Source organism: Diplodia corticola, assembly GCF_001883845.1.
Source record: "Diplodia corticola strain CBS 112549 chromosome Unknown scaffold5, whole genome shotgun sequence".
Lineage (NCBI taxonomy): Eukaryota > Fungi > Ascomycota > Dothideomycetes > Botryosphaeriales > Botryosphaeriaceae > Diplodia > Diplodia corticola.
Window position 1 is genome coordinate 384,710 of NW_017971484.1, and position 24,735 is coordinate 409,444.

Here is a 24,735-nt window from a genome sequence, read left to right on the forward strand (position 1 = left end):
TCACGCCCAAACAGTTTCATCCGCCAGCATAGGGGCAGGTGCGATTGCCGAAGGATGAGTTGGCGCGGAGCCACTTGGTCAGGCAGGAGGCGCAGATGGTGTGCTTACAGGCGGTGAGGGTTATGGGGTGAGTGCAGAAGTGCCCGGAGGATGGCGTGAAGCGGCGGCTAGGCATGGGTGATGGGGCGGTCGGAGGGTCGTAGAGGTCTGGGACGAAGAAGCGGCGCATGTACGGGTGATGGGCGCGATGGGTGTCAGGCCGACGGTGGTGGTGGTGCGTTGCTGGCTTGTGCACGGGTGGAGCTGTTCCAGTTCGAAAAAGGTACGATAGCAGACCGGGCATTCTGTTTTGTCGTTTTCCCTCAGTGACTGGAGGGTGGCAGGTGTGGCGGCCTTTGTAGCAATGCCGGGATGGGGGTTGCGAATCAACGACATTGCGTTGATTATTTTTCGAGAATAGCCAATAATGAAAGACCAGGTACTGTGAGAATACGAATTGTTCCACTAAGCCGTGGCTGTAGACCCAAAAAGAAAAAATGTAGTCAGATAACACAGTTGGGATCGGAGTCAGTTAACAGTGTTGTCATGGAAGAAGACTTTGGCTTTCTATCTTCGGTGGGAGGCTGTGGAAGTTTCGATGGCAAGAGTTCCAGAAGGGTGTAAAGTAGATGGGGAGTGCAGGAAAGATGCCGGCTTGTTATTTTCTTGACTGTCCGCCTTCCAAATCCAGCGGCAAGAGCGCTCGACCCTCTCCTTCCTCGGCGTGTTTGCGCACGCCGGCTTCCGCCCTCTACTACGCAGGCCCCACCAAACATTTTCCTTCGCTCGCACCCTCGTCACTCTCTACATCCTACTTCACTCCCCGGCGTGTTTTACGTCAACGTGCCGCAGTAGCGAGCCATCATGCATTCATATTCCGATAACCCTACCGTCCTTCCCTACATCGCAAGCTGGTCATGGGACTACCTAACGGAGGAACAAGCCTTCCTTAGCCCACTCGCCGCTGAGTTTCACACTGGCTGGACACATGGATCTGTCCCCACTTCTTTGCGCATCGTATTCTCCCCAACTACCATCAACGAGAACGGCTTCGCGGTCGAGGCGGATCCCGCAAATCAGCTCGCTATCATAGTCACTGCCGACAATCTTTCCAGCCCTCTCGCCATCAGCATACCTATGCACGACAGGATCCCACGCTATATTCAGGACCAGCTCCATGGTTTGGGCCAACTTCCTACCAACGTTTGCTTCATACGGCTGGCACTGGGCAAATCTCCCATGATCATGGCGCCGAAGGAGCCAAACATGCTGACAGCTGCAACGGACATGGACGACTTGACGGCATTCAAGACACTCACAGTGATGAAGAGGTTCAAGCTTTGGTTCTTTGATGAGGAACCACTTGAAGGAGCGATTGGCAATTGCGGCAGGATGCTGAGAGCAAACATAGGTTTCAGCCTCCCTTTCAGCCCTACCCACTTCAGGTTCCTCGCTCTCCACACCCATTGCTGGCCGGAATATCACTTTCGCGAAGAGATTGAGCGAGCAGCAAAGCGACACAAGACGAGCTTCAGCGAACTCGGCCTTGCTAAGTCTACAACGCACGCGGCGCCTGATACAGAGTCGGCGTTGCTCATCGAGCACCTGCTGTCCAGGCTGCCGAATGATCGGGAGAGAAGCAAGACGCTCCCTTGGCCACGCGGTAGAAAGACTGCTTCCGACTTCTTTGAACTTGCCGATGAGGGACAATCGACTGATGAGGACTTGGCCGACGAGGAGCACTTGGCCGACAAGAAATACTTTGTCGAAGAGAAACCCGTCCCCGAGATGATACACCTTCACCCCCCACCCTCGCAGCATGATCTCGTTTGCCGGAGAGCGGAGAGGAAACGCCTGGCGGAGATGGCTTCGGTACCCTCTGCGCGGAAGCGCTGGAAGAGCAGTTTCACCGAGCTTGCGCAGCCTGGCAGTGAGACCGCAACCGACGATACTTAGATGGATGGTTTATTTCTAGTCTACCGTCTTGACCGATATTCGGTTCCCTGATTCTGCTCTCTGGCACTCTTCTGATTAGTATTGTCTTATTTTTATCGCCCGCAACACCAGCACAGACGCAGCAGCCGAAGCAGCATAAGGAGAAGCGCGTCTTCAACTACTTCGTTGCGGTCCGCTGTAAAATGGTGTTGCACAATATGATAGCCACTAGCTAGCACTGAAAACGGTGCGGCGTCGTACTTTTTCTAGACTTTTACTCTAGTTCAACAGATGGCTCCGACGGTAAGAGAAAGCGGAATGCGGATCTTCCAGATTCTCAGACAGACGATCTGGAGTCTAAAGTATAGTAGAAGGTTCCTTCATCTATAGCAAGTAAAGAAAAAAGCATTCAAGTATAAAGCACCGCTGCTGCAAGCCGGACAGCAACCCGATCCGGAAGGGTCAATCAAGGGTAAGCAGGCTGACTCGGAAGACGCTCTGTCTGACGGGTATGCGGGTCATGAATACCTTATTTGCACCTTTCGCCTGTGAGAAAGCGTAGATGAGAGTCCGGGGTATCGCGCGTCTGATGGTTTGATGATTTCCCGCCCCCGCGTAAGCTGACCCGGAGGGGAGGGACTGCGGCGCAAGCACGGTCATGCCTTAAGGCCGAATCGAGCCAGACCGTTTTACCCGACCGTGGGGAGATAGGCGAGTCACTCGCCTGCTATTTAGGTGGGAACGAGATTATGAGCGGGCTCATGTGCGAAACGAGGGCGGTCTGGGTATGCGGTGCTAGGTACGCGCCAAGCGGACTTCGCAATTGTTTGCAGGCTCAGTTTTGCAGAGTTTGTGTCGCCTGGTGCGTGTTAGTAGAAAGGCTCGTGCAAAAAAAAAAAAAAAGTTCCTTTATCTTCAATGTAGTCTGAAGCTGTAGAATGTGACCGCGCTGTGGGCGGTCTGCGGATCATGTAACGTAGCGGATGCGTAGCGGATGACGGTAGCGCAGACCCCTCTCCCCAAACAAAAGAAAAGCGTATGTCTAAGAAGCCGACATACGGATCGATGGCTCGTAGAACCGTCAAAGTCTTCTCTCATGGCTCAATGCCTCCTTCCCCAGTACCATCCAACCCAGTCCCTGAAAATCCTCAAGTAACCCCACCAAGCATGAAACATTCATCATGCCCATGAACCCCATAACTCCAAATCCCAAGCCAAAAGAAAAAATAAAGACGAACAGAACAACAAGCATTCCAGCCCCTCAATACACTCCAAACCCGGCTGCGCAAACCTTCCCCCAATCACGTCCCAAGCCCTTTCGAAATAGCCGACTGGCCCTTCTTCGGACTCTTAGTAATAGCCCAGCCATTGATACTGCCGCCGTTCTTTTTTCTTTTTTTTTAGGCAATCAATCGAACCGGAGTTCTTCCCCCGGTGTTGAGGGACGTCTGTGAGGAGCAGGTGTGCGTCGCAGGGTGATGACGCGGGCGGTACACTCTGGTCCGATTCGGTCTGCGGCGGCGTATAGTCTTCGCGGGCGGCGGTAGTCAACGACCACTGGCGCCTTACAAGCGGAAGAGGCGGCGGGTACGGAGCGCGCGGTGCAGGCAAAGAAGTGGTGGGGTTGGTGAGGAGGCGGCGGCGCTACGCGGTGATGTGGGTCGGGTTGGTCGGGATTGGGCGATAGCAATGGCTGGGTAGGCGGCTGCGATGCGCTATTGGTGGGGGCGTGCAAGCGTGCCTTTGGTGGTGGTGGTTGTGGCAAGGGCGAGACCAGGGTCGCTTTCTTCCTGGTACCGGCCGCGGGCTTTGCGGCTTGCGGCTTCGCCTCGAGAACTATTCCACGACCTTTTACTGCGTACCGGTCAGCGATGCTGCTTCTTCAGAGGCGCTTTAAATGAGTGGAGGGGGTGGTGCTCACGGAGGTGGGGATTCTGGCGGTAAGAGAGTCGGTCTCAGGCATGTTGTGAGGCAGCCAGGTGAGCGACGATGTGGGTGCACATATATCGTCTTTCGCGTCGTCGCGTAGTGTGTGCTATATATGTCGCGGAGGTTCAGCTGACGGGTGTTGGTGGTAAACGACGGCCCCCACGGCGCGGGCGTGGCAAGCGTGGAGACGGATGGAGACGGATGACGTAACGCGGCTACCGTATTGCAGGCTCCTTCTTTCCTGTTCAGGGAGGGGGTAACAGCAGCTAGCGCTCCTCAACCATCCAGCCTTGATCGTAGCGCTGTATCGACCGACCGAATCGTCCATCGTACCGGTGCTGACACCCTCCTTCCCCATCCGGGTTGCTTCCAAGTCAGCCCCCACGTCAGCATCCGGATCCACGACATGCACAGCCGCCCTGCTCGCTGCTGTCGATTTTCGACAAACATGCGGCAAATATGGTGCGGACCTGCTGTTCGGGTCATGCACCGTTGGCCCCCCTAGTCGCGGTAGTTGATCCATGGTAGCCGTAACCATGCCATCCGCAAGAGCACAACACTTTGTGCGACATTTCCGTCCATAAAGGTACTGCCGCCGCCCAGGGCTTCCAGAACCGAGCATTTTGCCGTCCGCTGCCCAGAATCCCAGATCCACCACACCTGCCATTTCGCCCACATGGAGCAGCACAGTGGAAGCCTCGCAAACGAAAACGCCGTGCCTGGATGTACGTATGTACAGCTTATAGAAAACCATTACCGGCTAAGCTCATGTACATGCGCAGGGGCTCAACTCAACTCCGCTTCGCAGCTGGAGGCCCCCGTCCACCCCTACAGCCGTCTACCACTGGTCATCTTAATCCCCGGTCGAGAACTTGAACAACGAAATGAACACAATTGCCCCATCTGTCGTATGCGCTTCGACCCCAAGCAAATTGCCGAGGCTTCTGCAACGGATGCACTGGGTCGCCACTGCATGTTGGTCAAATCCATTCTGAACATCAACAACAGACTCGGGAACCATCCTACACGGAGAAACATGCTCTTCAACCTTTTGAAGAGATGGTTGGGTTTGGAGAAAAAACCGGCGCCCGTGAAAGAGGAGGCCCACTCCTTCGCGCAATTGAAAAAGCTGTTTGCTGAGGCGGAGCCGACGTGTCCTGGACCGCCCGTGATGCTGCAATGCGGCCACGTCTTCGGTGCACAATGCCTGTTTGACGATATCAAGACACAAAAGGCCAATGGCGGGTGTACTTTGTGTGCATACTGCCGCCAGCCGTTGAAATGGAACATCATGAATGTCCAGGCCTACGGCGCAATCTACGACACCGCCATGGCGCAATCTACAAAAACCAGGACACGCTACCTGGCCGTCGCTTTCACTAAAGTACTCGTCGAGGCTAGAGACATGGCTTCCAGACTCGCCGATAACAAAGAATGGAAAAAGGTTGTGGGAGCCCACAGTCGTTCCGCAGTCCTGACATTCAAAGCCCGCAGACGCATCCGCGGCTACCGCCCCTATCTCACTCGCGATCTGATCGACCCAGAGATTGCCTTTCAAAGATTGTCCCAGGAATTTATCAAAACCTTTCCAAACTCCTCCGAGGCAGACCAAAGACTGTACATGACCTTCATAAAGGTAGTCATTGGTCGCGTCATCGATGAGCAACTCTGGAACAAGGGTTTAACCATCCAGTAGTCCCGGTCGTCTCACTTTCAGAGTGGTAACGCAGTCAACTGTCTGGTACGTGAGACTGGGCCCTCATGTGGAACGCAAAAAAAAAAAGCCAACATCCCTCTTCAGCCACCACTACCACCTCGCCGCCTGCATCTCACCCTCTATTCCGTCCATCTGAAAGATCAGACCGGTAACAAGATCATCCGTGCAGCATTTGTCTGCACGATTTACGGCCGGGCTCCTGTTCCCGGCTCCAATAAAAGTAAACCTCTTAGAACTTCCATCTCCGCTTTCTACATTAGCTTGATAATCTTTAGCTATCATTTAATCAATATCTTTATCCTTTATTTCTACGTCTTCCTGACTTCTTCATAGCGCTGCGCTTGCGGTAATAGGAGAGTAATTGAAGGAGTATGTCCACGTCGTCTCAAAATCCACCCTATTTTCCCGCTCCTCGTCCCATTCCTCCACATCCCACCATTCCCCCAAGGCCATGTCTGCAAGCCCCACCCCATCCACTCCCTCGATATCTCGCTCCGAATATACCTCCACATTCAACGTGTCTCCCCGTCCACGCCTTCCCCACTGCCAACGACATCCTCATGCGGCTTGACGATATGGGCACTCGACGGCACAGCGGACACGGCGACGACGCGCCGAAGATGTGGCAGCTGGGATGGATCGTTTCGGGAGCGGAGAAGTCTACGTAGATATTCGCCTTGGTGTCTAGCAAGCGTGACCTGCTGTTGCTGAAAGGCATAAGCGTCTGGCGGGCCGTGACTTGGGCAAATAGAAAAAGCTCTGTTGTCTCTTGCCGTGATTGTCTCTATGCTGTAACTTGCAGGGGAGTTGATAAGTCATGGGTATGCTGAAATTACGTGATGAAATATATCCGGAATAGAGACCTGGAATAGGATCCCGTTGCTAGTACGGACGGATCTCATCAAGGTGGCCAACAATCAAACATCTTTATTTGTCTTTACTTATTTCAACCCAATAAGCAAGCAAAGATCGAAGATTCTATAAAACAAGTAAGTAAAGATAGAGGGCTATTATCTTTGTAAAGATCTTTGACTGTTTGATTAGTGTTAGGGGGGGGAGGAGGGGGTAGCCGGCCATAGCCGGCTATAGGCAAGGCCGGCCATAGGTAGAGGGTATATATATTAGTATAGTAATTAAATTAAATATCTAGAAGCGTTTCGTAGTATCTATAATAATAATTTCCCGGTTTAAACGACTTTTATCTTAGTTATATAGCTTACGTAGTAATACTAATAATTTCCTTACCCGGCTAAATAGATATATTCTAGATATTTAGAGCTAGAGGTTCTAGGTTTAATCCTAGTACGTGCTAATAGCGATTTTTTTTACCTATTAGAGTATTAGGAGTGGTAGACGGCGGCGGCCGGAAGAAGGAGGGGATAGCGGGCGGCGGCGGGTTAATATCGCGTACGGCCCGCTATTATAAGATTTCGGTTATTATTTTACCTTAAAGCGGTTTAGCGTGTCTAGATTATTTAATAATCCGGCTTTAGATTAATCTTATAGAATACTAGGCGACGCGCCTCGCGTTATTTACTATTATTTATCTACCGCTACTAGTATATTTAAAAATTTATAATACTACTATCTTTTATCGTATACGTTTCCCCCGCGATGCCGTTCTTCGTTAATCTCGACTTTATAAGTTTTTAGGCGGGTAATATATTATAGCTATTATTAGTATTCGAGAATTTAACCGAGTTAGGCCGTAACTAAGGCCTCGAGCTATTCTATAAGCGGCCGCGTAAAAACTTTTAGTCTACGTTTATAATCGACTCTTAGAAGCTTCTAAACTATATATTTATACTAGATTCTAAGCGCGGGATATCTAGCTAGGTCTTTAAACACGGCCCGCGCGTTTAAAATACTAAATCGGGGTATCTAAAGTAGTTATATTATATCTATTAGTAGAGAGGTAAGATATATACGGTAATAGCTAATTATAGTATCTCTACCGCCTACTACTATCTTAAAAAGTCGTATAATATTACTAAATCGGAATATACGAATAAGTAGTAATCTATTATTAATCTTTTAAAGAGGCCTACTACTAGAAATCTTATTAATCGCTTTAATCTAACCGACTAGCGGCGCTCTTATATAAGATAAATTATTCTTAACGATATAAGCTTTCGCGGCGCTATCTCTTCTAATTTCTATAATATATTTAAGACCGCGGCTCTAATTATAAGTAGCTTAGTTTCTAGTAGTTATAGTATAATTCCTACTTAGCTTTATTTAGAATATAATTAAGTCTATACTACGATAATTATTATTCTTAAAACCGCCGTCTCTTTTATCTATCTTTCGTTCGACGTTTAGACTAGCGACTTAAAGCGGGCGTATCTAAATATCGTCGTATACTTTCTCGACGCTAACTATAAGCGGTAAAATATTCTTCTTATTATACCGCGTATACGCGGTAGTTATAACGCTTTAAGTATCGCCGCTAGGCTTTATAAAGCTATTATAAGATACGGGTTAGAGTTAGAGAATTACGCCCGCTTAGAATAGTTTATTATAGATAATATATAGGTAAACGACGCCGCGCTAAAGACTCTTAGTAAGAAGCTATCCGGCTTTAGACTATAGCGCTTACGCTATACTAATTATATCTATAATCTAAAAGTAATAGCGACGATTTATAGTATTAATCGCGACGCTATTAAGAACGTTATTAAAAGCGTTAAGAATCGTACGTATATCCGCTAATAGAGCTTACGCCGCCGCCGCCGCCGCCGTAAATTATCTTTAAGCGAACCCTACTCGTCTAGCGATAATAATATAGCTACTTATATTAAACGCTTAGAGTAGATAATAGCTTTAAAGATATATATAGAGCTTAAAAAGCTAGTAGTATAGCGTAAGATAGATTCTATAGATAAGCTATATAATATTATTATAAGTATTAAAGTATTATCGCTTTATAACGATATATTTAAGAGTATCTAGCGCGAGCTAGCCGCGAAGAATAAAAAGACGTATAAGCCGGTAAGCGATAGTAGTATTCGCTAGAATTTAATATATAATATAGTAATAACTAGTATATCTATCTTTAGAGTTAATATTAGAGATATTCTACTAAAATCGACCCGTTTTTAGTAGAATATCCCCGTATAACTATTCTTCGCGTACTTATACGGTAGCTAATTATATCTTATAGATAAGTATCGTAACTAAACTCTTAGTAGGAATCCTCGTCTACGCGCCGCTATATATCTCTATACCTCGTTCGTACTCGTAATATTATTAATAGTATTACTTTAATATATAGATTTATATACTATACTATTAATACCTATTACTTAAGGGCTAGTAGGTTAAAGAACGACTATAATTTAGCGAATAACGTATTATCGCTAAAGAATTAGAATAAGATTTAAGCGCTATAGAAGGTTTTATAACCTTTTAAAGAAGCTACTATACGCCTAGAGAATAATAGTACTAATAAATTCTTTAAGTTTCTTTAGAAGTAGCTTCTATATCTTAAAGTAATACTTTTATTACTTAAGCGGAAGAAGTAGAAGCTTACGCCTATATCTAATATCTATTTAAAGACGTGCGTTAATCTAGAGTAGAAGAAGATAGACTTCTACTATAATAGAAGTAATAATCTATCTCTTTATCGCGTAGCGATTATAGTATACTCTTATCTTCGCTTCTTATAGTTTAGAATAAACTAGGTAGAGTTTTCTATATAGCGAAACGCCGTAGAGGACGTTATAAGAGGCCTCTATATATAATATTAATAGCGTATTATTAATAATAAAGTAGAAGTACGTTTACCGCTACCGCCTTACCCTTTATAGCGCGATATAAACGCGATTAACGCTCTATACTATAATCTAGCTAAAGACGATATTCCGGACCTCTCGTAGAGCGAGTTCGAACGATTCTTCGCCTTAATACTAGAGAGGAATATCGAGAAATACCTTTATAATCTACTAGTATAGTAGTAGAAGTATATAGAGAAGTATTCTATTATCGCGCGTATAGCGTTTAACTTACTAGTATATCTATTAATTTTATATAATATTAAGAGGGTCTTTAGTACTACTAGCGATTACTTTAACGGTACGAGAAGTCGCCTACGCGATAAGATCGGCGAGAAATAGCTAATTCTCGCCTTATAGCTTAGAGCGGGGGTTATTAAGCTTTAAAGGCTCGGCGGTAGCGATTAAGAATAAGAAAAAAGATATAAGAGAGGCGTAAGAGAGGTATAAAAACGATATTAGAGAAATATATAACTTAATACTAAAAAAAATCTTATAATAGTAGCCCGTATATATAATTTAACTAAATAGCTAAAGATCTTTATAAATAGATAAAAATCTTTATAAATAAATAAAGAAGCTAACCCTCTACCTACTAAGTAAGTAAAAATCGAGTCTTATCTTTACTTATCTTTAATTATTAGCCACCTTAGATCTTATTAGACAGTATAGTCTTCTAAAATTTATAGATATCCCTCTCGTTCCATTTAATTCTAGCGACTTCTTTTTGCACATAAAACTTAGTCGAATATTAGATACTATCGATTCGAAGTAAGGAAGCCATCCACTCCGGATGTTCGGAGCTGCTATGGTTTCATCGCCTCGGCTTCTACTTCTACCCATGGTTACAGTATGTAGTGCGCTTAACAAGAGCTCTATCCCTTGAAATTATAAGAGAACTCTCACCCCCCCTTATAATTTTCCGGAAGGCTGGCTTTCGTTTCCAAAAGGCCGATACGACAAAATGATATCAATGCTCTCCGCTTTCGCTACTCCGATTCGTGGTGCCTACCTCGAAAATACCCCCGAAGAAATTATGGAGAGACTAGCCGTGGAAGACGACACAAATTGTCCCATCTGCTGCCAGCCCATTGCGGAAATCCGCCGATTCCAAGCCCGCATGCGAGCGTTGCCCATGCAATTTTCTGAAGTTACGGATATCGAGAACAATGCGCGCCCACTCCACGGTAGCTACGTACTACTGTCTGCCTCCGAAGTCGAATACGAAGACGAGGAGGACTTTTGGTGCCATGGCCCACAAACACCGAGATGTGGCCATACATACGGGAGGCGTTGCATCACCACTTGGTTTGCGAAATGCCGCAAGGATGGACTGATCACGACTTGCCCCACGTGCCGCATCAGGATTGTTGACAACCCACGCTCCGCCATCCTCGTCGGCCTGGTTCGTGATAGTTTGGCTGCACATGACCGAGGGTTAGCAGCACGCCGGGGACTGGCTTTGTCCCAGGCAGGACCGCACTCGTCCAGACACCATGGCCTTACGATTTGGGATCAGTTTCAACCAGTAACAGCAGCAACCGATGCCATCGCCGACGACCACGATCGACTCCATCGTCACCTCCGCATCCGCTTCGACCATCGGAATGTCCGCTCACCTTGCTTCCTCTCCCGAGTTTTTGATGACTCCTTCGTTGGTCTGGCGCTCTCGGCAGGATCCGACTATCCCCCTGGAATAAGATTTACGAGCACTGCTTTCCAAAGGCTGGTGTTTCGCTTCTTCGGAAACGCACTGGATATGTGGAATGCGCTGCGCGTGCCGTTGATTGAGCAACAAGATGAGGGGCGGGTCTTGTGCCTCGACATGGACAGATTGAAGGCCGACATACTCGATTATATGGCGGCTCCCTTCTTTCGCGAAATGCCTGGGATGAGTGATGCTCCAAGGGGTCAGAACGAGCTGTGGGTTATGCAGGAGTACCGGAATTTCGTAGCGTCTTGTCTACAGTTGGAAGAGTGGCAAGATTTTCATGTCCTGGTAAGCGTGATGGTCGGGTCCATGAAGGTGACTTTCGACCGGGCAATAGAAGAGCGGCGTAGGGCTCATAGCATCATGGAATACCCGCCGTAGTAGTCCTAATGGGCTGCGAATAGATAAATTCTCCTATCTATGACTCCCATAGTGAGCACTAAATGAAATACATGTGTGAGCCTCATAGTCGCTCGTGTAGACACCTCCGCTCTTGCTATGCGGCTCAGCTTCCGACAACACTACACAGGCGGCCACCGACACTTCGCGTTTTCCAGGCGCTGCTCGAAGGCAACGACACCATAACACCATAAAGATCAACATGGACACAATCGGCCAGATCTGTCCCGACGTTCTCTTCGAGCCCACCACAGCGGCGCGGGTCCAATCCCTCAAAGATGAGAAAGATGCCAAACGCAGCATCTGCATGTGCTACTACATCGAGGCCGACGACTCCCACCAGGAAACCCCAGCGCCGCCACCATCCCCTCCCCTCCCTCAATCACGCAGCAAATCCGTGGCCGCCAACACCGTCGGTGGTGCCGCCACCAGCGGCACTGCGCCCCCTCAACCCAAGACCGACACGACGACGCCCTGACTTCAGAACCAACTATGACTTTCAAACGAGTATTTCTGGCGCGGTTTCTCTTTTCCAGCTCACCAGCGGTCTGCGCGACCGTGGATTTCCTTTTCAGTGAGGCCATGGTCTTTTTTATCATCATTGCTTTTGGTGCTCGTCGCTCATCTCGGATAGCCCCCTGGCTTCATTTGCACCTTGGTGGGATGTGCGTTCTTTACGGCCTGGTTTGAGTATTTGGGAATGTGACATTTGCGGTATAACACTGCTCCAAAAACAGATTAGTTGGTCCATGCTATAAGCGGATATTGATTACAACAAGAGTCTACGTGCTACTTCAATAGATCAATCAAACTTGGGGTTTTTTGCCTATCTATGTGAGAATTGATGCCCTATCTTGTTTCGTTTTGAGTGAGATGAGAATGGCTCCGAATATCAAATGTATACCGTTTGGCGGCAAGAAGATTTAGCTCTGACTTTACAGTGTCGCATGCGACATGGGGCACAAAGGAAACTCCGCCATCGAAGATATGCAGTCCAAGTTTCTCAGGGCGAAGCCAGCTTTCGCATTTGAGCGCGTGCACATGACACACGCAACAAAGTGGTTTGCTGCGTTCTACCGGACGAGGATACTTGCACATATTGTGATCAAGCGTCGAATTGCTGCACTATTACGTAAGCATATGCACACCGCCTTGCAGGCGGATGGTGTGTTGGCAGGTTACACAAAGCCACCTTGCAAACGGATTGTCAGGTCACATAAAGCTGTCTTGAACTGTCCAGTTTTAACTGGATCATTCATCCCATAGAGACCTTGCTTCAAATCTTCCTTCTCCCACACGGTAAATTATGACCGACCCCAACGTATCGGACTTATGCACTATGTGCAGCAAAATCAATGCTCGGCTTTGCAGCCGATGCAAGAGCGCCTGCTACTGCTCAACAACATGCCAGAGGGCCGATTGGCCTACTCACAAGCTGCTCTGTGCAACCTTCTCCAGCTTCGACGTCTCGAGCCGACCAACCGACGAACATCTCCGAGCGATCCTCTTCCCAGCCGACAAGAGCAAGCCGAAAGTCATTTGGCTTCACTGCGAGTGGCGCGACGACGAAGAAGACGGCTGGTATCAGTATCCCGAGGTCAGGACATTTCTAGGTCCCAATGCCTTTCCGAGGAGTACGCCAATTCAGATCAATCCGATTTTGCAGAGAAAACTGTCAGACACAATCCACGTCTACTATCGTGACACATTCCTTGTCGATGGATCGAAACCCAACAAAAGCATCGCAGCCATCACTGCTACCAAGCCCGGGCAATACCATGACTGGCGAGGTCCGATCCTTGCTACCAGCAAGGTGGGGCTAGGCATCGATCAGACCACTTGCAAAGACGTCGACATGAACGACTTCCGACACATCACTGACTTCTTTCTCTCATACGGACACGAGCCTGCACCGGCTACCCAGAAGTCTACCGACGCCAAGGTCAAGGGTGTCACAATCAACTGCCTCGGCGACCAGAAGATGTGCAACAAGCCGCCTTTCGAGGCAGTCGAGATTACCCCGACAGATCCTATCTTCTCGAAGCACGACACCTCTGACATTGCGGCACGCATTGGACTTCCCATCTTCACACGACGTTGCTCTCCAAACCCAAAGTGGGCGGGCGACGAGGACAACAAGATCTTCGGACATGAGAGCCCGTTCAACAACCAAGACGCTACATATCTGCACCTATGCTGCGATCCGAAAGCTGAAATGGATCTTCACACGGGGACATTGGGTTGGGGTTTTGCTCCCACTCAGTGGCAGAACTCTGTGGGAAGTGCCATTGTTGTGCGTCAGGACAAGAAGCCGCTGTCACCACTGCATGTAGAGGCACTGTGCAGGTACTGTCGCTATGAGATAGGACCGCTTCAGATGCACTCCGCCGGAAACTATGGACCTGAAGAGGTTATTGGAAAGGACGTTGTTTTAGCTTTCATCTGCCGGGCAACTTTCAAGATATGCTGGGACAAGCTACTGGATGAGAAGGACAGAAACGGAGAGTATCCGAGCGATCCTTACCCTTACGACGTGTAATGCTGTTGAAGCCTAGGGTGTCTCGACGATGCAGGTTGCAGACGGAGAGACGGGCAAGACGGTGACGCTGTCGTCGACGCTGTAGAAGCAATGGCTCGATTATTACCGAAAAGGGTCTCGGAGCAGCGGAGGACGTGGCATCAGAAGCTGCAGAGGTGGTATGTTTGTCTTGCTTGTATTGATAGGAACATGCTACAAGGAGTTTCGGAGAGCCTGCCTGTCTATATCGATTCGATAATTCTGAGTCATTTGTAGCCAGTGGAAGGGCACCTGCATGTTTACGAATAGCTATTTGCAGCTCCATTCACTCGAACTCACGGCAAGTCATGAAAAACAGACCGCATAATTCCTATCTACCCAGTCACATATGCAATCTGTATATACAAGCTCCTCCTCAGCAACACCACCACTCCCTCAGATCCGCTTGCAACTGTCGGGATACCCATTACCGCTCGTGCTGAACAGACCCTGCGCAGTGCAGTAGTAAATCGTCTCGCTCGCCGCATCCCACGCGAAGCTCAAGAGACCCGCCGCCTCGCCATTCGCCTGCTTGGTCCTAGTCTGCGTGTCGTGTCCATCAGCATCCTCTCTTCCCCGCACACGATAAACGCAAAGACCACAACCCCTCCCCCCTCCCCCCACCCCCATCGAGGCAGAGAAAAGGTAAAAAAAAACAAAAAGGAGAGAGAGCACTCACGACGTAATACGGCAGCTTCAGCGAGGTGCACTGGCCGGACGCGATGTTGGCCGCCGACTCCTCGACCGGCACGTCGTTCCTGGCGGCCTCGGCGGCGGCCTTGAGGGCCGCCGTGTCGCTGATCAGGTCGGCGCTGGCGTCGCTGTTGGGGCACGCGATGCCCGTGGCCGGGAATTGCTTGAACGTGATGGCGGCCTGGGCGGAGCCGGCGGCGGCGGCGAGGAGGAGGGCGAGGGCGGTGGTCTGCATGTTTGCTTGATGATTCGTTTGTTTGTGTGTGTGTCTCGGTGGTGTTTGTGGGAGATGGATGTTTGAGTGTGGGGAAGAATGCAGTAGTGGCCTAACGTCTTTATATACAGCGCTTTCATGAGTGCGAGTCAAACCTGCCACAACCGCCCGATTCGAGACCCAGGTCGCCTGACAGGACGTGGTAGGATGGCCCACATTCCCCATGTAGCACGGTGGTGAACGGCACTCCTCAGTTCGTCGCCGCATGACTCCGCCCAAGCCTATAGTCTTGGCACTACGGTCGTTCCAGAGGCTTGGGTGCCCGGCCGGGCCGAAGCTTGGATTTGCAAGCGTTGCAGGAAACGCATCCGGAGACAGGCATTGAGCGGAAAGCAAGTAGGATAGGTACAGTCTTTCTGGCATATCCTTGCCTATTCTCGACATGCTTGATCAACGAGGCTAAAAAACATGTTTAGGTAGGCTGAGCAACTGCCGAGATTGACGTGTCTCGTATTCCCGATTAGCATCAACGTCTGACCGTGCCCGTGTTTCGGTGCTTCCCCGCTGTACCTATAACGTACACGAGCGAACCCTCCCGAATCGTACCCCAAAGACACTTACTCGCGCGATGTCGTGGCGGCCCAGCTCTCCGGTGTTGTCCACAAGAAGAACAACGAACAGCAGCCAAGCCCTACAACCTCGCCTCCAAACCCGCTCCTCTCACGCCAGCACCCTCCGCCTCCACAGCCCTCCTCACCGCCGCTTCCACGTCATGCTCGTGCAACCAACTCGTCTCGGCCCTCGCCCGCATCCTCGCCCTCAGCTCCTCATCCGTCTCCTCCCCTCCCTCCCTCAACCTCTCCTTGCTCCTCTCATTCATCCCCAGCACCACCTCCACCAACCGCGTCGTATGCGGCTTCCGCGCGCGTTCGTAAACCCTGGTCGCGCGCGCCAGGATGTCCTCCTCCTCCGCCGCCGACGAGAGAGAAAAGGCCAGCGCCGACGCCAGCGCGTACGCGTCGTCGATGGCCAGGGAGCCGCCGGTGGCGAAGGCGCCGCCGTGCGGGTGCGCGGCGTCGCCGACGAGGGCGACGCGGCCGGCCAGGAAGGTGTGGCTGGGGAGCGGCGCGGTGATGGCGAGGTTGGGGTAGGCGCGGATGGCGCTCGCGGGGGTGCGGGCGAGGAGGGTCGTGATGAGCGGGTGCCAGTCCTGGGTGGGTTGGTGTTATTGGCGTCGCCCTTGATATATATGTGGCTGCTTTGCTAGGTACCTTGTACAGTTTGCGGACGAGGTTGATGTCTGCCGGGGAGTCCCAGTGCGCGTTGTTGACGATGGGGGCGTTTGCGGGGTCGGCGGGGTCGAGGGAGACGATGCCGACGGTTGTGAATTGGTTCTTGCCTGGCGGATTCTGTTAGTGATGTTGAACGGATCTGTAATCATGTGGGAGAGTTTCGTACCGAGCCTTGATGCGAAGAAGGAACCGGTCGGACCCCACTGCCACAGATGTCAGCCGACTTCCAACGTGCAAGGGCAGACGTACCCAATGCGTCGAGTCTTCAGGCAAATCCGGCGTTCCCTCTACCAGCGAGGCGTCGAATACTGCCCTGTATGCGATCTGAGTGGTCCAACCCAGCTTCTGCTCTGGAACGAAAAACTTCCTCACGCCCTGCGATCCCGTATCAGCGAGTCTGTCTTCCACTCCCATGACAATCTTTCTCCCACTCACAGAATTAATCCCATCCGCCCCGACCACCAAATCCGCCTTCGCCTCCGACCCGTCCGCAAACTTCAGCACCAACGGTCCCTGCCCCTCCTTCCCTTCTTCAACAACACCGACGATCTTCTTCCCCAAATGGATCCTCCCCGGATCGACATGCCGCAACAAAGACTGATGCAAATGCGCGCGCGCAAACCGGGCCGTCTGGTGGCGCCGCTCGGGCACATCCACAAACTCATCGAACGACACGATCTCGTTCGTCTTCCAATGCCTAGATAGCACGCAAAAATCACCATCAACACAAGCGGGTCTACGACAAAACATCCCCCCTTCTCCCCACCTCCCGCGTACAAAGACGACGCCGAAGAAAACCCCAGACACAAACCAAACCAAACCAAACCAAACCAAAAAAACGAAAAAAAAACGAAAAAAAAGGAAAGAAAAAACATCCCCCCACAGCGCGCCGCAGAAAGAAAAAAAAAAGCGAACGACGACTCCATTACTCACCGATATATCATCGGCCTCCCCGCCGGGCCCCTGAACGCGACGTCGTCGCCCAGCGCGTCGCGCACGCCCAGCCGCTCCAGCGAGCGCAGGCCGTTGGGGCCGAGGGCGATGGAGGCGCCGATCTCGCGCAGCGCCGAGGCCTTGTCGTAGAGCTGCACGTCGACGTCGACGTCGACACCGACATCAACGCCGGCGCCGTCGAGCTTCTTGGCGAGCGCGATGGCGGTGGTGAGGCCTGCGATGCCGGCGCCGGCGATGGCGATGCGGAGGGGGGTTGGTGGGTTGGGTTTTGTGTTGGTTGGGGGGGCGGTGGCCATGGTTGTTGGTGGTGGTGGTGTCGTCGAAGAGCCAAGGAAGGTGGGTACGTAGTAGTGGCGGTGTTGGTGCTGGTGGGGTGGCGGGAAGATAAAAGCTCGACTAAGCTTCGGCTTTTTGCTTGGACAAACGGATGTCTTGCGTCAGGAGAGCGAGCGGAAGCTCTGGTTATCAACCCGCTTCCCATGCCGTTTTTTGTTTTGTGCCGATGCCGGGAGGCGGCATTGGTGGAGCGGACCCTATCGCGCCATGAGCACGCAAAAGCCTGGGCGGAATGACGCAATGGGACGGATCCTGAGCTCGCTGTTCATTCACAAAAGTCCGACATGTCGACATCAAGAGTGGGAGGGGAGTTTGTCTTTTGGGATTGCGGGGAGCGGCTAGCGACCCATAATCGTCCTTCACTTAGGGCTGGGGCTTGCCTGAAGGCACGTGGTTCTCACGTTATTTGCCCAGGACCAAGCACCGCCCAGCTTCACATAGCATCCCGGTGCATATGCCGACTAGATTCGAGCAGGAGCACCTATCGACTCAGCTCACTGTTTCATCAGTTTATAGACTAGTAGACAAGAGTGTATCAGGTACATCACCAAAGTTGCATAGGATCGAGAGAATATCATCAATTCATCCACAAGGTACATTAGAGTTTCTACCCGAGCGTCAGCAACAAATCCAGGACACTACCACCATCAAATCATACGTACCAGAACTCCAATTAGGCATGCGGCATACACAAACCAGAGGAACAGGGAAGAAATCGAACGAGAATTTTAACGCCAACCAACCGCACCTTCTGGTATACCGACAGCCTTTCGTTATGTACAAATCACTCGTTCAGTATTGCCTCGTAATCACATGACGAACCTAAGGAAACCATGCAGTTAGTCCGTTGCCGCAACAACGAACCCTTTTACATCACGTACAGCAAATTCGTGTCTGTGTCCGTGTTAGCAGCGCCCGATACAAAGCCCAAAGACGCGTCGCAACGTACCCAACGGATGGCTGCAGCTAAGCTGAGGTTTCTGTGAGTATTTGCCCTCAAGCTCATCACGAATGCTGTTGAGCAGCTGGACATAGCTCTGCTGCGGGTTTTTCTTGAGAGCGTTGATGAACGCCCAGCTCATCGCACCAGTAGCCTGGCCGCCGATGGTCGCGTCGGATCTGACATGTTTGTTAGCTTGCTAGGTCCATCCTCAAAATGCACAAGGTATTGTGTCTTCGCCATCACGTACGATGTCTGAGTATCCTTGCTTCCACTCCACATGATGACGTCTGCCGGGCTCGTCTTTGTCCGGAGGTTCCTCTTGTACGTCTCATCGCCCGTTGTAGCCTTCTTGAAGAAGCCCATTGCAGTGCTTGCCATCCCGCCCAAGTCTCCCCGCGCGTACGACGACACGATCCCAAGAAGACCTTGGCCAGCCTCCTTGGCCAAGTTGGGCTCCTTGAGGACACCAGAGGTGGAGTAGAGGTACGGAAGATCCAGGGCAGACCCCGAGTGACAAGAGTCGAAGATGGCTGTTAGACGGACACCGGGCTGCAGTCCCTGCACCATGATGCGGTGCATTTCATCGTCGACAATGTGACCGGCCTGGCGGAAATCAAGGGGGTAGATGACCTCGTCGTATCCATCATCTTCGTCGCCATCGAGATCCTTTGTCTGACCGCCGTGACCTACACGAATGTGAGCATGTGTTCCGCCACGTGAGTGCGGGGAATAGCGAACCCGAGTAGTGGAAGAAGAGCGAATCGTTCGGGCGCGCATCCTTGACCAGCCAGTGCATTGCCCTCAGGATGTTTGCTTTGGTTGGCTGACTCATGGGGTTTTGCTGGTCATCGGTAAGAAGAACCATGTCTTCGCGCTTGTAACCAAAGTGCTGGTTGAGGTAGGCGCTCATGTTCTTGACATCGTTGATACATCCGCGCAGCTGGCCCCTCTGGCCGAAGTAGTTGATTCCGATGAGCAGGGCTTTGCGTTGGCCGGTGCAGTTCGAGTACTGGAACGAATAGCCCGACGGAGCGCCGTGACCGAAGGCCTGGGCTTGCTGTGGGGGAGCATGTGGTGCTCCGTGATTGCCCTGAGCATGGGTTTTGTTGTTAACGGGGGCTATACAGGGTCAGCGTGTCTCTGGATACATACTGAATAGCCGTTGAACGCACGGTTGCCGTATTGCTGGTGCTGCGGCGGCGCTGCGTTGGGCGCACCATAGCCATAGCCTTGCTGCGGCGGGGGCGTCTACGTTAGGCGTAAGCACAGCTCCACACAACTGCCAAAGACTTGATGTACCTGCTGATAGCCGCCATACTGGCCGGGCGGCGGTGTCCCATAGCCGTAGGGAGGCTGTGGAGAGTGGGCTGGCGGCGGGTAGCCGTATTGACCTTGAGGACTGCCTGCTGTGAGCTTGGGCACGAACAGCGGGTGGGGGCGGTACATACGGGCCATACTGCTGAGGCGGAGGATAGCCCTGTCCGTAGTTCTGAGGCGGAGGAGGGCCACCGTAGCCTCCGCCCTGGTATCCTTGACCAGGATAGTACGACATCTGGAGGTTGTGGTCGCGCCGAGTGTCGGCGGATGTGGTAGAGCTGTCGCGACGAAACGCAGGGTTCAGGGCCTGCGGGGCTGGGCGTGTCGCGTCGCGGGGAGGTGCGCAACAACACAAAGCGACGCAGAAGGCTGGAGAAGAGGAGAAGGTGGATCGGGCAGCGACTGGAGCGACGAGGCAGAGGCTTGTGAACACCCCGCTGCGTCGGGAGATGGTAGGGCTGAGGGCGCTGACGAGTGACGACGAGGATCCGGGACAGATCTGCCGGGTGAGCCGATTTCCGCGAGGTTGCAAAACACAGCAGGTACAGTGATGCAAGCACCGCGCGGACTCGCCACGGCGCGCTGTTTATTATTAACTCTCATTTTCTAGGCCCTGTGCTACCGTGCGCAGCTCTGCAGGGTAAGGGGATGACGCGACGAGTCCCGCATTTTTCCTGGCGCGTCCAGCTGCGCTGGTGCTGCGCAGAGCCCAGCAGCCCGTGAGCCCAGCAGCCCAGGCTTTGTGACAGGCGGAGGCGGCCGCCGTTGGCTCCAACGCCCACATGGTCAGCGCGAACACCCTGTCCCGCGCCCCCGTCCAGTCCCGCTCCAGCGGCCGTGACCGGTCCAGCACCCGCAGCTGTCGTCCGCTGACGTGCGTGCGTTGAAGAGCCTGCTTCCAGCATGCCGGCGCACGTATGCACCGCTGTGCCTCAGATTCACCGCTCCGCCCGCGCAATCCATCGCAAGCGAGCGGCAACTCCGAGCCCTTCACTCATGCGTGGTGCGGAGATGGGTGCGGCAGGGTGCGTCGTGCAAAGCGAGCTGAACCCACGCGAACGCCCTGTGGCGCTCGCATCCAATCTACGGCCGACAGCAGACTGTGTGCAGCACGGCAGGCGTGCAGAAGCGTCGTCAATCCAGCTGTGATGGCTGCCGCTTTAGTCGCCAGCTGCCCTGATGCGAGGCTTTGCATCGCCTCGTTAGGACGATGCCAGCTGGAAGAGTGTGGCTGACGCCCGCTAGCAGCACCACGGTGACGCTGCCGCAGCAATCTGAAAGGGCCCGTGCTAGACGCTGCATGGCTGTTTCAACCCGGACCCTTCTTTCTAGTTCGCAAAATTAGGTAAGTATTTGCATCCGCGCTGGCTTGGCCTTGTGCCGCAAGTACAACCCGTCGGCGTCTTTCGGTGCCTGTTGTTGCCCGAGCCTGACTGCTCGGCCTTGCAAGCGCCGGAACGTAAAACCCCCAAGCTGCCGCCGCCACGGGATCTGCTGGAAGCCCGGCAGCGGCGAATTCGGCAACGTTGCGACAGGCAACTTGGCTGCAGTGTGCGATGTTGGAACGGGCCGGATTGCAGTCCGCCAAAGAGAGGGAGCAGCCTCCTTCTTCGCGGTAACTAGCGATCTCCCTGCAGGGAGGAAGTGCAGCTCCAAGCAGATGCACTCAGGAACCCGACATCCGCGGGCAAGATGGAGCAATCAGACGAACAATAGCAAGAGTTGTTGCTTGAAGAGGTTGAAAGAGACAGCACCGCCCATGTCTGCAAGCAGCAATTGCCCCCGAGGCGCTCGGCGAAAGCTCCGCTCTGGCCCGTGATCGGCGGGCGGCGCGGGTCCCTGCTCGATTTTTTGCGCGGGGCAACCGCGAAAGGTTGAACGGTGCGCCAAAACTTCAAATTCTCCAACGCCCTTCTCCCAATTCTTCTCTCTCACTCTTCCGTCCACATCACTCGATTTTCCCACGCTCCATTCTCCCGCCCTTCATATCGGAATACCTCACCATGTCTTCCTACGCCCTCCCCAAGTCCCACCAGGACGTGAGTGAAAACTCGCCGACATCGCCGCCACGCATTCGCTGACTCACAATGGACAGCTTATGGAGAAGTCTCTGGTCGAGACTGACCCTGAGATCGCTGAGATCATGGTGCGCTTTCATGCTCCAATGCCTTCGTGCAAACTTCTAACAGCCCGCAGAAAAAGGAGATCAAGCGCCAGCGCGAGTCCATCCTGCTCATCGCCTCCGAGAATGTTACCTCGCGCGCCGTCTTCGACGCTCTTGGCTCGCCCATGTCCAACAAATACTCTGAGGGTTACCCTGGCGCCCGCTACTACGGCGGCAACGAGCACATCGACGAGATTGAGCTCACCTGCCAGAGGCGCGCTCTCCAGACCTTTGGTCTTGACGCCGACAAATGGGGCGTCAACGTCCAGTGCTTGTCCGGCAGCCCTGCCAACCTTCAGGTCTACCAGGCCATCATGAGGCCTCACGACAGGCTGATGGGTCTTGACCTTCCCCATGGTGGTCACTTGTCCCACGGCTACCAGACTCCCCAGAAGAAGTAAGTCAGCTCGCCACTTGTGAGCAAATTTCCAACCATACTAACCTCATGGCTAGGATCTCCGCCGTCTCTACCTACTTCGAGACCTTCCCTTACCGTGTCAACATCGACACTGGCCTGATCGACTACGACCAGCTTGAGCAGAACGCTCTCATGTACCGCCCCAAGGTCCTCGTCGCTGGTACCTCTGCCTACTGCCGTGAGATCGACTACAAGCGCATGCGCGAGATCGCCGACAAGGTCGGCTGCTACCTGATGATGGATATGGCTCACATTTCCGGTCTCATCGCCGCTGGCGTCAACGCCTCTCCCTTCGCCTACGCCGATATTGTCACCACTACCACGCACAAGTCCCTCCGTGGTCCTCGTGGTGCGATGATCTTCTTCCGCAAGGGTGTCCGCAAGACCGATGCCAAGACCGGCAAGGAGGTCCTCTACGATCTCGAGGGTCCCATCAACTTCTCCGTCTTCCCTGGTCACCAGGGTGGTCCCCACAACCACACCATCACCGCCCTGGCCGTCGCTCTTAAGCAGGCTCAGACCGACGACTTCAAGCAGTACCAGCAGCAGGTCATCAAGAACGCCAAGGCGCTCGAGGTTACCTTCACGGAGCTCGGCTACACCCTCGTCACCGGCGGCACCGACAACCACATGGTTCTGCTTGACCTGAAGCCCCTTGCTCTCGACGGTGCCCGCGTTGAGGCTGTCCTCGAGCAGGTCAACATTGCCTGCAACAAGAACACCACCCCCGGTGACAAGTCGGCCCTCACTCCCATGGGTATCCGCATCGGTGCCCCTGCCATGACCTCGCGCGGTCTCGGCGAGCAGGACTTCGCCAAGATTGCCAACTACATCGACATCTGCATCAAGCTCTGCAAGAAGGTCCAGGGCGAGCTGCCCAAGGAGGCCAACAAGCTCAAGGACTTCAAGGCCAAGGTCGCCTCGGGCACCGTCGAGGAGATCAACAACCTCAAGAAGGAGATTGCCGCCTGGGCCGGCACCTTCCCTCTGCCCGTGTAAATGTACTCAGAAATGAGTATAGATCATGACAGGGTGGTGTTATTTTCTTGCATTGTTTTGATTCAAGCTTTTTTCCTCTTGCACGCATAGAGAGCGTTTGGGTAAAAAAGCAAAATAGGACTGGTTCAACAGACGGACAAAATGGTATTTGGAGGCTTCAACGACCGTTTCATGGAGTATTTACGACGGACAAAAGGCTTGGGTTCGGCGTTTTTCTTTAACATTTACGCGGAAAGGATCCTCCAGGATTCTGAGAGATGGGCAGAAGCTGTTTAACCAGCTGTACTGAAAGAATACCAAAGATTACCTGCCAAATAAGACGCCGTCTGACTCGTGGCCTCGTTACTTGAAGATTACAGCAGGACGGTTGAGGGAACAATAGCCGACAGGCATATAATAACTCCGCTGCTGTTTCTGCTGTATAAATGTAGGTGAACCGATTAGCAACCTCATAACCCCATGCATCCGATATGTACTTGGGTGCAGGACACTAGGCTTAGCGCGAGTGCCTCGCTGTCTTTCGTGACCTAGCGCCGACTGTCTACAAACTCACCGCACACGTGACACAACCCTCCTCCGCCCCCCTCTGAGATGAACTCATTCAGTTACAACAGCACAAAGCAATGGCTGTTGGCTCAACTACACTATAATGTAGAGCTGGATGTCCTCCTCGGATCTTATTCATCCCACTAGGCTTGTTTGACACCCAAACGCGTCCTTAGGAGATGGGCGCCCATGCATATCCGGTCAGGAAATGTATTTGACCAAAGGTCGGGCATGTGCGGTAGGTTACGACGAATGAGAAAGGCGACAACAGCTACTTTGAAGAAAATGTAGAGAGAAGACTGGGCAGTGTTAGCTTAGCTTCTATAGACTATCGTGAACTACTGCTGTCTGCCGGTTAGGCGTTTGGGCGGCTGGGTGTTGACATTGATTCGGGGCGCATAATGTTGTGGCCGGACGATGTGTAGCTCAGTGGATCGTAGCTGAATTAAATTCCCCGCGTTTCGTTGACTTCATGATGCCTTAGCGCGGGAAAGGAGAGAATGTACATAGTAAGTTCACGCGGTTGACCAAGGTCTACCGCGACTGGCCAGGATCCGTCACACAGCGCTCATCGCATAGTGAGGCTCGAGTAAACCAGCCAATGCGTGGGAGACTTGTATGGGCACTCAGGGATTCAAAGGTTCAAAGCTCCAGTGTACATGTAATATCTGTAGACCCGCCAAGCGAAGAGGTGGTTTCCGTATCTGGGTGAAAAAACACTTCAGAGTTGAGTGGAACCTTGGAGCCTCATGGCGACAGCTTGGATTGCATGTGATTCCAGCCACCGTCAGGCTCCATC

General features: G+C 52.2%; 8 protein-coding genes across 8 annotated transcripts; 5 read left to right on the forward strand and 3 right to left on the reverse strand.

Moving 5' to 3' along the window:
- Positions 1-903: 903 nt before the first annotated feature.
- Positions 904-1,995, forward strand: BKCO1_5000128 (uncharacterized protein; the record flags this gene model as incomplete). The annotated part of the gene is made up of 1 exon (XM_020276710.1): positions 904-1,995. One exon carries the CDS (start codon positions 904-906, stop codon positions 1,993-1,995), a length of 1,092 nt encoding a protein of 363 aa, XP_020134003.1.
- Positions 1,996-4,579: 2,584 nt separating this feature from the next.
- On the forward strand, positions 4,580-5,599 carry BKCO1_5000129 (uncharacterized protein; the record flags this gene model as incomplete). The annotated part of the gene is made up of 2 exons (XM_020276711.1): positions 4,580-4,628; positions 4,686-5,599. The coding sequence occupies 2 exons, from the start codon at positions 4,580-4,582 to the stop codon at positions 5,597-5,599; spliced, it is 963 nt and encodes a 320-aa protein (XP_020134002.1).
- Positions 5,600-10,357: 4,758 nt separating this feature from the next.
- Positions 10,358-11,981, forward strand: BKCO1_5000130 (uncharacterized protein; the record flags this gene model as incomplete). Its single annotated transcript, XM_020276713.1, has 2 exons — positions 10,358-11,392; positions 11,586-11,981. The coding sequence occupies 2 exons, from the start codon at positions 10,358-10,360 to the stop codon at positions 11,979-11,981; spliced, it is 1,431 nt and encodes a 476-aa protein (XP_020133956.1).
- Positions 11,982-13,358: 1,377 nt separating this feature from the next.
- On the forward strand, positions 13,359-14,042 carry BKCO1_5000131 (ectomycorrhiza-upregulated zf-mynd domain-containing protein; the record flags this gene model as incomplete). The annotated part of the gene is made up of 1 exon (XM_020276714.1): positions 13,359-14,042. The coding sequence occupies one exon, from the start codon at positions 13,359-13,361 to the stop codon at positions 14,040-14,042; it is 684 nt and encodes a 227-aa protein (XP_020133957.1).
- Positions 14,043-14,456: 414 nt separating this feature from the next.
- BKCO1_5000132 (uncharacterized protein) lies at positions 14,457-14,988 on the reverse strand (the record flags this gene model as incomplete). The annotated part of the gene is made up of 2 exons (XM_020276715.1): positions 14,457-14,603; positions 14,740-14,988. The coding sequence occupies 2 exons, from the start codon at positions 14,986-14,988 to the stop codon at positions 14,457-14,459; spliced, it is 396 nt and encodes a 131-aa protein (XP_020133958.1).
- Positions 14,989-15,658: 670 nt separating this feature from the next.
- Positions 15,659-17,509, reverse strand: BKCO1_5000133 (salicylate hydroxylase; the record flags this gene model as incomplete). Its single annotated transcript, XM_020276716.1, has 6 exons — positions 15,659-16,177; positions 16,239-16,366; positions 16,426-16,462; positions 16,509-16,634; positions 16,695-16,956; positions 17,193-17,509. The coding sequence occupies 6 exons, from the start codon at positions 17,507-17,509 to the stop codon at positions 15,659-15,661; spliced, it is 1,389 nt and encodes a 462-aa protein (XP_020133959.1).
- An 849-nt stretch (positions 17,510-18,358) lies between these two features.
- Positions 18,359-20,044, reverse strand: BKCO1_5000134 (metacaspase a; the record flags this gene model as incomplete). Its single annotated transcript, XM_020276717.1, has 8 exons — positions 18,359-18,371; positions 18,431-18,443; positions 18,499-18,668; positions 18,740-19,178; positions 19,231-19,611; positions 19,665-19,740; positions 19,792-19,891; positions 19,941-20,044. 8 exons carry the CDS (start codon positions 20,042-20,044, stop codon positions 18,359-18,361), a joined length of 1,296 nt encoding a protein of 431 aa, XP_020133954.1.
- A 1,768-nt stretch (positions 20,045-21,812) lies between these two features.
- On the forward strand, positions 21,813-23,390 carry BKCO1_5000135 (serine hydroxymethyltransferase; the record flags this gene model as incomplete). The annotated part of the gene is made up of 4 exons (XM_020276718.1): positions 21,813-21,848; positions 21,905-21,955; positions 22,006-22,370; positions 22,427-23,390. The coding sequence occupies 4 exons, from the start codon at positions 21,813-21,815 to the stop codon at positions 23,388-23,390; spliced, it is 1,416 nt and encodes a 471-aa protein (XP_020133955.1).
- Between the last annotated feature and the right edge of the window lie 1,345 nt (positions 23,391-24,735).